Source organism: Lepus europaeus, chromosome 13, assembly GCF_033115175.1.
Source record: "Lepus europaeus isolate LE1 chromosome 13, mLepTim1.pri, whole genome shotgun sequence".
Classification (NCBI taxonomy): domain Eukaryota; kingdom Metazoa; phylum Chordata; class Mammalia; order Lagomorpha; family Leporidae; genus Lepus; species Lepus europaeus.
The window spans coordinates 24,268,063-24,281,643 of NC_084839.1; the positions used below are offsets into that span (position 1 = coordinate 24,268,063).

The 13,581-nt window shown below is 42.9% G+C and overlaps 1 protein-coding gene across 1 annotated transcript in view; it reads left to right on the forward strand.

Annotated features, from left to right (window-relative positions):
- SPATA31H1 (SPATA31 subfamily H member 1) overlaps positions 1–13,581 on the forward strand; it is a 32,646-nt gene that overhangs the window by 11,310 nt on the left and 7,755 nt on the right. The window contains exons 2-9 of the mRNA XM_062208825.1: positions 321–399; positions 1,649–1,700; positions 1,897–1,992; positions 3,120–4,930; positions 6,065–8,199; positions 8,272–9,665; positions 10,002–10,981; positions 11,312–13,463. Of these exons, the coding sequence (XP_062064809.1) occupies positions 321–399; positions 1,649–1,700; positions 1,897–1,992; positions 3,120–4,930; positions 6,065–8,199; positions 8,272–9,665; positions 10,002–10,981; positions 11,312–13,463 (8,699 nt within the window). The remainder of the gene's footprint in view (positions 1–320; positions 400–1,648; positions 1,701–1,896; positions 1,993–3,119; positions 4,931–6,064; positions 8,200–8,271; positions 9,666–10,001; positions 10,982–11,311; positions 13,464–13,581) is intronic.

Consider the following 13,581-nt stretch of genomic DNA (forward strand, 5'->3'; position numbering starts at 1 on the left):
AAGTGAGCCGTGGCGCCAGCCTATCACATGATATTTTAACTTATTCACTTAGCCAACTGTTTCCTAAATTCTTAGAATATAGGAATCATACTTATCTTTGTAGTCCCAGCATCCCACACAATTCGTAGAACTTAGTAAGTATTCAATAAATGTATCATGAATGAATGAATGAGGTGGTAATTAATGATGTGGTTCTAGATACCAGCTTTATCAGTTTCTGATATGCAAGATGTAACAATAAATGATATTTATGAAATGTTGTAAATAAAACCATTAACCTAGAACATAATCTGATTTTTTTCCTTTTTGTCTTTTTCTAGACTTCAAAGCAGGATAAATTGAAAAAGGCCCAGAAACTCACAGGTCAGAAAGATCCTATCCTTTACTCTTTAGCTCAAGGCTAATGGCAATCAACAGTGGATATGCTTTAAGTCTCCAGCCCTAAAAAGCAAGTGGACAAAGGTTGAAAAAGAGGGTATAAATATAGTACCTCTTCCTCCTAGAATCTCCACATCCTGAGAGATGTAAACAGTTAAAAAAAAAAAAAAAAGAGGGGGTCAGCACTGTGGCGTAGCAGGTAAAGCTGCCACCTGCAGTGCTGGCATCCCATATGGGTGCTGGTTTGAATCCCGGCTTTTCCACTTCTGATCTAGCTCTCTGCTGTGGCCTGGGAAAGCAGTAGAAGATGGTCTAAGTCCTTGGGTCCAGGCACCCACATGGGAGACCTGGAGGAAGCTTCTGACTCCTGGCTTCAGATCAGCACAGCTCTGGCCATTGTGGCCATTTGGGGAGTGAACCAGCAGATGGAAAACCTCTCTCTCTATGTAACTCTGACTTTCAAATAAATAAAACAGTTTAGTAATTCTTTCCACGGTTCCTTTCCTCATTTAGTTATTTTTGTACAAAGCCCAAAGTATTAGATAAGAAACCTGGTGAGACTGGAGAATAGACAAAGGTTAACTACCAAGAATTTGGTGAAGGAAGTTCAAGTACCTTTATTTCTCCACCATGGGTACCAGATACACTCCTTTGGAGGAAAAGATATGTATCAGGACTTCTGTTTTCCCCACTCCGACTCCTTTTCCCCACGATTACCTCTGTTCTTCCCAAAGGCTGACATTTACCACCCGATGAAAGCAGCATAACAATTATTTTTTTTCGAAGATTTATTTATTTGAAAGTCAGAGTTACACAGAGAAATAAGGAAAGGCAGAGAGAGAGAGAGAGAGAGAGAGAGAGGTCTTTCATCTGCTGGTTCACTCCCCTACTGGGGGAGTGGTTGTGCAACAACCACAGCTGTGCTGATCTGAAGCCAGGAGCCAGGAGCCTCCTCCGTGTTCCCCATACGGGTGCAGGGGCCCTCTCAGGGCACAGCAGGGAGCCGGATCAGAAGTGGAGACTTGAACCAGAGCCCACATGGGATGCCGGCACTGTAGGCAGTGGCCCCACCAGCTACGCCACAGTGCCAGCCCCACATGTATTTTTTTTAAAAAACTTGAAACCTGGGTTAAGTCTGAGCTCTACCGCTAACCAGTTTTATGATCTTGAGCATGACTCCATGTTTGTTTCCTTATTTGCAAAATGAGGGGGTTGGACCACATGATCTCAATAGTCATGATGCTAATAGATTCTTTACTCCTACTCTCAGTTCCACAGTTAGAAGAAAATATGACGGATTGCATTGAAGCTCACATGACGTGGTGAGTAAAGTCTGCCTTGATCCTATTCTGGGACAGCCTATCCTAACTGTAAAAGTTAGGGTTACAATGCCTAATACTCTATTTTACTTCCCCTAGGTGTCTCCTTTCTAAGTCAAATCTCTCATCTTACTGCTGTCCTTACTTGTACTTTAACATCATTTCAATTACACTGACTGACAAATTCTGTTGCATCCAGTGTTTCAGGATTCCCTGTGGGCTGGACCCAAGAATATATACTCTGGTCAATGGACAGAAGTCTTCAACAGATCTTCCAACACCTGGAAAATGCAAGGTCTGGGGATGTAGTTTCCGGCTGGTGGATTAAAAATGATAGAGCTTTCAAGAGGGAAGAAAGGAGAGAGGGAGGGAGCAAACGAGGAAGAGAGAGAAGGCGACTCCCTCTCTGTATCTCTGCCTCTCAAATAAATAAAAATCTTAGAGAGAGAGAGAGAGAGAGAGAGAGAGAGAGAGAGAGAGAGAGAGAGAGAGAAGGTGAAAAGAGAGTTAGTTTTGGCAGTGGGAGAAGTTCTAGGTTCAAAGTAGTAAAGATAATTTCTGAGTGGAATGGAAACAGTTTGCCTCCCTTTGTTCTGGTGAAGGAATTCTTTTTTTTTTTTAAATATTTATTGATTTGAAAGGCAGAGTTACAGAGGGGGTGGGGAGAGGTATCTTCTGTCTGCTGGTTCACTCCCCAAGGGCCACAATGGCCAGGGCTGGGCCAGGCTTAAGCCAGGAGCCTGGAACTCCATCCAGATCTTGCACATGGGTAGCAGGGGCTCAAGCACTTGGGTCATCTTCTACTGCTTTCTCAGACACAATAGTAGGGAGCTGGATTGGAAGTGGAGCATCTAGGACCTGAACCGCTGGTGTCACAGGTGGCTTAACCTGCTACACCACAATGTGGTCCCTAGGAGGAATTCTTTCAATAAGTAATTGATGATGGGGAAATCAACCTTTTTTCCCCAACTCTCCCTCAGGCCAAAAATATTTTGCATTTGAAATGGCCACTTTCCGGAGGCCCTGCATTGTGGCACAGAGGGTTAAGCCTACAACATGGCATCCCATATGAGCACCATCCTGGTTTGAGTCCCCATGTGGCTGCTTTGCCTCCAATCCATCTCCCTGCTAATGTGCCTAGGAAGGCAGCAGGAAAGGGCTCAAGTGCTTCTGCCACACGCATGGAAGACCTACATGGAGTTTCAGGCTCCTGGCTTCGGCCCAGCCCAGCCCTGGCTGTAATGGTCATTAGGAGAGTGAGACAGTAGACAGACGATTACTCTCTCTGTATCTCTCCCTCTCTCTATATATAACTCTGACATTCAAATAAATAAATAAATACATCTTTTTAAAAAATGGCTACTCTCCTTTTTCTTTTCCTACTTTAAAGCAAATGGAAACTTTTTTCCTTTTATTTTTCAGATCAAGTCTTATGCAACTGAGTTTGCCTGAACCACCAGATGCGATTTCTTCTACCACTTCCTCCGTTCTTGTGGCTCAGGAGGCTGTTCTACCCTATTGTGACTGCAGGAGGGCAAAATGTTCCACCACCCACAGCATCTCCTCTGGATCATCAGGCATCAACTCCAGACATTCTCACTTTCCTGCCTTTTCTGAAGGAAAAACCTGGCAATTCCGGAGCAACAGTTTGCCTGTTTCCCCCAAAAAGCAACCATCAATGTTCAAGAACAAAGGCACATCCCTGCCTCCTTTTCAGTTGTCAGAACCTGAAAAATCAAAACTTTTACAGAATTTGGCAACTCTTTCATCCTTACAATCTCAAAGTTCTTTTATCAACTCTATTTTTGAACCTTTAAATCTCTGCCATCAAGAAAATATAAAACATGCAAGAAGGAGCACGAGGCATTTGGCATCAGACCATGGGTCAAATTCAGTTTCCAAGGAGAAACCACAAGTCCCTGGAGAGGCTCCAATCCGGCTCTCCTCTTTGGCTAGAGGGGAGCTAGAAGGACATATGTCTTGGAAAGTTTGTACTTTGCGGGAACAAACAGTACCTCTGCCTGTGAAGGAATCATGGGCAATACTGAATTACCTAACTGAAGTACAAGAAGGAGTTCCTGAAACAGCAAAATCTCAAGCCAAGTTATCTATGCCCATTCATCAAAGCACAGAGCAAAATACCAACAATAAATCCCCAGACCTTTCATCATTTCAGCTCCATGTGAACATTGGAGTGGAATCTGGATTAAATAGGACAGAAACAAAAATTTCACAATCCTTTATCTCAGGGAAGCAGTCACAACATGGGGGTGGCTCCCAAATTGTTGAATCCAAGACTTCATTTATGTCCATGGCCACTCCACCTCCCAGAAGTTTAGGAGTGAACATAATTGAAGAGGAAAACACTGTATTAAACAAGGACCCAAAACACATGCTAGAGCTTAGTATAGAGCAGAAGGTCATAGATCTTATAGAAGAAAAGCTACAGCAGCATAAGACACAAGTGACTAATGTGGAGTTGACCCAAAAGCTACCATATCAAGTCACAGATAACTTAAGGGTAACTCCACTGGCATTGCTACAGGTCATGAATTCAATGGGGATGATTCCAGAATCACACCCAGAAGCAACCAAATCAGATCAAGTTGTGAAACCATCAGAAGCCATGGAAACAGTGAGCATAACCCCAAAACCACCAAATCAAATCACTGAATCCGTTGAGGTAACCTCAAATCCTCAGCACCGAGTTATGGAGTCAAAGAGGAAGGCCTCAGGAGTGTTGAATCAAGTCACAGATAATGTGAAGATAACTCCTGTAGCATTGCTTCAAGTCATGGGATCTATGGGGATTAACAAATCACATCCACATATCACAGAAACAGTGGGAATGACCCCACGGACACCACAATGTCATGTAATGGAGTCAGAGAAGATGGACACATTGTTGGACCATCAAGCCATAAAACCAGAACAGCTGAGTCCAAGGCTACCACATTCAGTCTTGGAAACTGTTGGAATGTCTCCAGGGCCACAGCATAAAGTCATGGAACCAATGAACATGACCTTAGGGTCACATAGTCAAGCAATGGAACAAGTAAAGATAAATCCAGGGCTAATATATCAGAACAAAAAATTGTTGGAAATGATTTCAACACCACCACATGAAGTCATGGATTACAAAATAACTCCAGTGGCATTATTACAAGCCATGGACATCATGGGGATAACTCCACCAGCAGAGGCACATGCTATAGAATCTGGGGATTTGACTCTATTTTCACAGCCACAAATTGAAAATCTGACCCCAATGCCAACTCAACCAGATGTTTTAACTTGTTACTCTGGCTTTCCTGCTTCTATTGCCCCACTAGGAACTGTTGAATCTGGAGGTTTACCTCCAAAGTTACCATCTAAAGTCATGGAATCAGCAAGGATGATTATAACACAATCACATCAATCCACACATTCTCTAAAGACAACTCCAACAGCACCGTGGGCACCCATGGAAATGATTACAGCACCACAGTCACAAGTTGTAGAATCTCAAGGTTTGACCCCAGGGCCAATATCTCAAGTCAAGGAATCTAAGGAATTGACTCCATGGTTACAGATTCAAGAACTAAACTCTGTGGCAGTGACTCCACAACCCTATCACCAAGCCACTGAGTCTGCAGCATTAGCCCCAGAACTTCATCAGGTCATAGATCCTTCCAGCTTGATCCCACAGCATCAAATCCTAGAATATTCAGAGAGGAGCCCAAGGTTAAGGCATAAAGTTATAGAAAATATAGAGTTGACCTCTGACACATGGCTACACATGGGGAAATTTATACAGTTGACAGATTCACAGCACCAAATAATAGAATCTTCAGGGACAATCCCAGGGTCACCAAGTCAAGGTACAGAATCTATAGGAATACGACAAAATCTACCACATCAAGTCACAGAATCTCCAGTACTGACTACTACATCCCTGTTTCAAGGTGTGAAACATATGGGGGTGAAGCCAATGCCACAACTTGAGGTTATGGATTGTTTGAAGCTATCTCCAGAATTGCAAAATGTAAAATCTGAGAGCGTGGCCTTGGAACCAAAGTTGCAAAGTATGAAATCTACAGACATAACCACAGGTTTAGATTCACAAATGGTAAAACATAGACAGATGATCCCAACTGTGGAAACTGTAGATTTTGCCCCAGAACCTCAACAGGAGAGTGCAAAATTGGAGGAATTAGCTCCCACATTACAACTACAAAGTGGGAAATATGTGCAGTCAGCCCCAACGTCTCAGTTTCAAGGTGTGAAATCTATCCAACTGACCCTAGGACCACAACTGAAAACCGTAAAATCCGCTGGGTTAGCTTCAGCACCACAGTTGCAGAGTAGGACATCTATAGACTTGACCACCAGTTCACAGATTCAAGGTATGGAATATGTACATTTGGCCCTACCATCGGAGTTTCAAGGTCTAAATGCTATGGAGTTGACGCTAAGACCTCTATCGGAAGACAGAAAATCTGTAGAGTTGGCCCCAAAGCCATGGTTACAAAATATGAGATCTGAGAAGGGAGTCCCAGGACTACTGTTTGAAGATGTAAACATTCCTCAGATGGGAAAATATGGGAATGCAATTCCTGAGACACAGGTGCAAGGGATGAGACATGGGGAACAGATCTCAGGGATACACTTTGAAGCAGTAAAACCTGTAGACATGAATTCAAAATCAAATCATCAAGTTACAGAACGTGAAGGACTGACCCCATGGCATCGGGCTTCAGAATATTCAGCGATGATTTCAGAGCCAGAATATCAAGGGACAAAAGCAAATTTGACCTCTGACAATCATCACCAAGTGAAAGAATCCATTGGGTTGACACAGCTGTCTTTAGGAATTACCCCAGGGCCATTAAGTCAAACTTCAGAATCTATGGAGATGAGCTCAATGTCATTCCAAGGCACTTCAGAAAAAATGCCCCAACTTGTAAAAGCGATGGGAGAGACTTTAGAGTCACAACACACAAAAAAAGAATCTCTGGATTTGATACCAGGATTAGAGATGCAGAGTGTGAGATTAGAGGTGTTGGCCCCACAGCCACAGTCGCAGGGTATGGTTGTTCATTTGAAACTAGGACCATGTTCAAAAGGTACTGATTTGTCAGAGATACCCCTCCAGTCAGACTATAATGACACAGAAACTGTGGAGTTGGAATTGCCTCAAGTTGATAAAGGCTTGGGGACCATTCTAGAACCACCATATTCAGAAACAAGATCTCTGGAGTTGACTCTAGGACTAGGGATGGGATATGAGAATTCAGAGTCACTACAGCAAAATTTAAAACCTGTGGAAACAAGCTCTGAGTCATCCCCACTCATGGCAGGCTATGAAAAGTTAAGTACAGAACCAAAACCACATGTTATGGACTTGACCCCAGAGGCACAGATCCAGGGAGTCAAGTCTGGTCAATTGGATCCAGAGTCACAGCCACAAGAAGCAAAATATGTTAATTTAATCAAACAATCAACAGTAGGAGTGGTAGGATCTGAGAAACTGACACCAGAGTCAGTACAGCAAAGTGAGTTACCGGAGGAATTGAACAAGGGGGCACAGTTCCAAAATCTAAGCCCATGGCAGCCGACTCTCACATCTTGTGAACTGACTCCAGGGCCACAGTTGCAAAGTGTCAGATTTTCAAAGCTATCTCCAGGGCCACTTTTAAAAGGAGAAAAACCTGTAGATTTAATCTCAGGGCCCACCCATCATGACATGAAATCGGATGAATTGATCCCAGATTCCTCAATGCAAGAAAGTGAATTGTCAGGGTCAAAGCACCAAAGTATCAAATTTGAGCAGCTGATTCCAGAATCACAACCCGAAGGTATGAGATTTGTGGAACTAAGCCCAGGACCAGGCTTGCAAGACATCAAATCTTCTGAATTGACTTCAGGGCCAAAGCTTCAAGGTGTCAAGTTTGGGGAGGACATCCCAAGATTAATAGTTTGTGATGTGAATTCTGTGCAGGGGACTCCAGAGTTAGGCCTGCATGATTCCAAATTAGTGAAGATGTCTCCAGGGTTTCAAGATATGAAACAGGCTGGGCTTAACTCAGGGCCATGCTTACAAGATGTCAAATTTTTTGATTTGACACCTCCAGGAACTCAACCTCAATGTGTGAAATCTTCTGAGTTAAGCTCAGGGCCACAGCTCCAAGGTGTGAAATTTTTGGAGTTGGCTTCAGAGCCTGAGAGGCAAGGGGTAACATCTGCTGAATCAACCCCAAGACCAGAGAAGCAAGGGATTAAATTGGAATTGTTAGAACCAGAGTCACTGTTAAAAGGTATAAAACTTGTAATGGTGAACCAAGTGCCAAACTTTGCGGGTAAAATTTCTTATAAACTCATCTCAGAGCCACGGAAAACAGGTATAGAATCTATTGAGTTGATTCCTGCACCACAGTTGCCAAAGGTAAACCATTCCGAGTTGACCAGAAGACAAAAGTTACAAGACAAGAAATCTGAATTGATCCAAGGATCAAAGATGAAAGTTATAAAACTTGTGGAGCAGACCCTGGTCTCAAAACTGCAAAGTTTAAAATCTGAGAAGGTGACTGTAGAGCCACAGGTAGATAATACAAAATCTGTAGAGATAACCCTAGTCTCAAAATGTCAAGGTTTAAAACCTGAGAAGCTTACCTCAGAATCACAGTTAACAAATAAGAAATCTGTGGTGCTAAGTCCAGGACCAAAGTTAGGAGGTATAAAATCTATGCAGTTAACACCAAAGCCAAAGCTAGGTGACATCAACTCTATGATGTTAACCCCAGGGCCACAGGCAGGAGGTGTGAAACCTGGGGAGCTGATCCCAGGCTCAGAGCATCAAGATTTAAAATCTGATTTGCTGACATCAGCATTACCATTGGAAGATGTGAAATCTGTGAGCTTAACTCTAGGGCCATGTCTGGAAAGCACAACATCTAAGGAGAAAACCTTGAGTCCACAGCCAGAAGGTCTCAAATCTGTGGAGATAATCTTGGGATCACACATAGATGTCAAATCTGTAGAAACTAGCCCTGATTACAAGCTTGAAGGTGTGAAATCTATGGAATTGACTCCAGGTTCAAGAATTCTAGATTTGAAAACTATGGAGTTGGTCCCAGGTACACAACTGCAAGATGCAAAAGCTGTGGAATTGAAACTTGGGCCAGAGATGCAAAGTGAGAATTACACAGCATTTGCACCAGAGCCATTACTTCCAGGGGTTAAGTCCCAAGTGCAAGCCACAAAACCTAAGGAATTGATTTCAGAGTCACAAATGCACGATGTAAAAGTTGTGGAGGTGACTCCAAGTTTAAAGCTCCAAAGTTTAAAATCTGTAAAGAACACTCCAGATCCACAGCTGCAATGTGAAAAATCTGTGATGGTGACCTCAAGGCTAAGGAAGCAAGTAGTGAAGTCTGTGAATGTAACCAGAAATCAAGGGTTTCAAGGAGCCACATCTGTGGATTTAACCCCAATGCAACCATTTCAAGAGAGGACACCTATGGATTTAACTCCTGGGTCTGAACAGTACGGTCAGATATCTGCAAACTCACCAGAGTGGAAATGTGTGAATTCAGAGCAATTGAATAGAGGGTCTCAGTCAGAAGGGACAATGTCTTTGGAGTTAATTCCGGAGCCAAAATCTAAAGATGTAAAAGCTGTAGATCTCAGCTGTGAACTACAATCGAGAGAACTACAATCACTGGAGTTGGCTCCAGAACCAAATATCCAGGATTTAAAAGCTAAAGAGTTTGAACGTGAACCACAGTTACAAACTATGAAATCCCCCAAGTTGACCCTGGGACCACGGTTGCACCAAGTGAAACCCCTGGTATTAATTTCAGAGCCACAGACTGAAGGTATGAAAACCATGCAATCAAATGAGGAGCCACACAGTGGAAGTAGGAGATCTATTAAGTGGATACCAGGGCCTGAGTTCCAGCGGGTGAAATCTGTAGGCTTAGATCTTGGGTCGCAATCTCTAGTCATCAAACCTGCAGAGTTTAAACCTTCCACGAAGTTGGGAGGTGTGCAGCCATCTGAATTGACTGTAGGGCACAAACTTCAAGATGTACAATCTATGGAGTTTAACTGTGGGCCAGGATTGCAGGGTGTGAAAACCCCTGAGACGACCCCACGATCACAGCTGCAAAAAGAGAAAATGTTGACATCAAATTCAGAGCCACAGCTTCGAGGTGTGAAAACTGCAGGGTTAAATCAAGAGCCGCACCTTGGAAGTACAAAGTCTACTCAGTGGATACCAGGCCTTGAGTTCCAAGATGTGAAATCTGTAGGATCAAATCTTAGGTCACAAACTTTATGTGTCAAACCTGCAGAGCTGAAACATACTATACAGTCAGAAAGTGTGATATCACCTGAATTCACTGTAGGGTCCAAACTTCAAGGTGTAAAACCTGTGGAGTGTAAGTGTTGGCCACAGTTCCAGTGTGTGAAAACTCCTGAGTTGTCCTCAGCGCTAGAGCTGCGAAAAGGTAAAAGCTTGGCATCAGCCTCAGAGCCACAGCTTCAATGTACAGAAACTGTGGAATTAAACCAAAGGCCACAGCTTGGAAGTACGAAATGTGTCCAGTGGATAACAGGACCTGAGTTCCAAGGTATAAAATCTGTAGGGTTCAATACCGGGACACAGTCTCTCAGTGTCAAGCCTGCAGATCTGAAGTGTTCAACACAGTTAGAAAGTGTGAAGTCAGCTGAATTGACTGTAGGGTCCAAACTTCAAGGTGTAAAATCCGTGGAGGGTAACTGTGGGCCACAGACGCCATGTGTGAAAACCCCTGAGTTGTCTCTGGGATCAGAGCTGAAAAAAGATAAAGTTTTGGCATTGACCTCAGAACCACAGCTTCAACGTACAGAAACTATGGAATTAAACCAAAGGCCACAGCTTGGAAGTACGAAATTTGTCCAGTGGATAACAGGACCTGAGTTCCAAGGTATAAAATCTGTAGGGTTCAATACCGGGACACAGTCTCTCAGTGTCAAGCCTGCAGATTTGAAGTGTTCAACACAGTTAGAAAGTGTGAAGTCAGCTGAATCAACTGTAGGGTCCAAACTTAAAGATGTAAAATCTATGAAATGCAACTGTGGGCCACAGTTGCAGTGTGTGAAAATCTCTGAGTTGTGCCCAGCACCAGAGCTGCAAAAAGGGAAAATTTTGGCATCAACTTCAGAGCCACAGCTTCAATGTATGAAAACTTGGGGATTAAACCAAGGGCCACAGCTTGGAAGTATGAAATGCATTCAGTGGATACCAGGATCTGAGTTCCAGGGTATGAAATCTGTAGGGTTAAATCTTGGGTCACAATCTGTAGGTGTCAGATCTGCAGATTTGAAGCAGTTGATAGCATTGGAAAGTGTGAAGTCATCTAAATTGACTACGGGGCCCAAATTTCAAGCTGCAAAATTTATAGAGTGTAACTGTAGACCACAATTGCAGCATGTGAAAATCCCCGAGTTGTTCCCAGCACCAGAGCTGCAAAAGAGAAAAATTGTGGCATCGACCTCAGAACCACAGCTTCAATGTACAGAAACTGGGGAATTAAACCAAGGGCCACAACTTGGAAGTATGAAATCTGTGCAGGGTATGCCAGAGTTCCCAGCTACAAAAACTGTGCTAAATCTTGGTTCAGAATCTCAAAGTCTCAGAACTGTACAATTGAAACCTTCAACACAGTTAAGAGATATGAAGTCATCTGAGTTGATTCCAAGGCCAAAGCTCCAAGATATTACACCTTTGACATCATTCTGGGAACATCAACCTCAAGGATTCAAACTAATTGATTTGAAACCTAGGCTACAGTTGAGAAGTATGAAATCAGGTGACCCGGCTTCAAGATCAAAGTTCTGTAATATAAAATCTATGAAATTCAAACCTGGGCTACCTTTGCAAGATATGACATCTCCTGAGTTGACCCCTGGACTACAGTTGCAAGAAATGAAACCTCTAGAGTCATCCCCCGGAACACAGCTTCAAGGAATGAAGTCTTTAGGGTTTACACAGGGGCCAAAGCTTCCAGAAGTGGAATGTGGGGTATTCAACAAAGGATCACAATTACACAGTGATAAAGCTGTAGAATTGAACTCCCCACTATACTTGGAAGGTATAAGAGCACTTGAGTTGGCTCTTCAGACGAAGCCTCAAGGTGTGAAATCTGAAGAACTTAACTCTGGGCTCCAGCAGCAAGGTGTAAGATCTTTTAAGTTGACTCCTGAGACAACACATCAAGAAACAAAATTTGCAGAGCTAAGCTCCAGCTCGCAGTTGAAGAGTATACCATTTCCTGATTTGATCAAGGGGACCAAGGTTCGAGGTGTCACATCTACAGACTTCAAACCTGGGCCATGGTTACAAGATGTGAAATCTTGTGAGTCAATGCCAAGCACAAAGCTTCAAGAAGTGAGATTGGTGGAATCCACCGCAGGTCCACAGCTGCAAGATGTGAAATCTTCTAGGCTGATCATGGGTATAGAGCTTAAAGATGAAAAATGTATGGCTTTCTCTTCTGGACCACAATTACAAAGTGTGAGATCTTCTCCAGCGATTCCAGGGAGAAAACTTCGAAGGAGAAATTTTGTAGAATTCAAACTTAGACCAAAGTTACAAGGTGATTTGACTCTGAGGAGGAAGCTTCCAGATATGAAATCTGTGAAACTGAATTCAAGCCCACAGTTACAAGATAGAAAATCTCCCAAGCAGATAATGAACATAAAGCTCCAAGGTGTAAAATTTATGGATTTCAGTTCTCAAGCACACCTTAAAGGTATGAAATCCTCTGAGGCAATACAAAAGACAAAACCTCAAGATATGAAATCAGTGGACTTCAACTCTGAACCACAAAGTGAAAAATCTTCTGAGTTTATTCAAGGGACAAAGCTTCAAGATGTGAAATCTGTAGAGTTCAACCGTGGCCCAATGTTACAAAGTGTGACATCCTCAGAATTAACACCAGAAATAAAGCTTCCAAGTGGGGAGTGTGTAGAGTTTCGCTCAGGCCCACAGTTGCAAGATGTTAAATATTCCAAGTTGATTCCGGGTACAAAGATTCAGGATGCAAAATCTATGGAGTTCAGTTCTGGACCATCCTTGCACAGTGTGAAATCTTCTGAAGTGGTCTCAGGGTCAGAGATGCAAAAAGCAAAACCTCTGGGATTCATGCTGGGGCCACTGTGGCACAACATGACATCTTTAGCGTTGACATTAAGTAAGGTACAAGATAAGAAATATTTGGGGTCCAACTCAGCTCTACAATTACCAGATAGGAAATCTATGTGGACACCAGAGAGCCACCCTCAACAAGAAATGAAATTCATGGGATTTGATCCTGGGACAAAGTTACATAGTATCAAATCTGAGTCAACAAACCTTCAAACAAGGGATTTTAATGAGGTCAACCTTAACACAGAATCTCAGGTTGCAAAACTCTCTAATTTGGCCTTGGAATCAAAGATTCATGGTAGGCTACCTTCTGAATTCAATGCTGGAAAGCAGCAGCAAGATGAGAAATCTTGTAAATGTATTCAATGTCCAGAGTTTCAAAGTGAAAAATGTATGGTGTTTAATCGAGGGCCACATTTACAACAAAAGAAATCTTCTGAATTATGTGAAGGAACAAAGTTCCAAGATGTTAAAGCTATGGACTTCAATTCTGAACAACAGCAAAAAGAAGTGAAATCTCTTGAGTCATGCCTGGGAACAAAGCTTCAAGGTACGGGGTGTTTAGACTTTCACCCTGGGCCAAAGCTTCCAGGGACAAAATATGAATTGTGCACAAAGACACAGCTTCCTGATCAACCTCTGAAATTCGAGCATGTGCCTAAATTGCAAGCTGAGAAATCATCTGAACTAAATCCAAGGCCACAGAATCAGTGT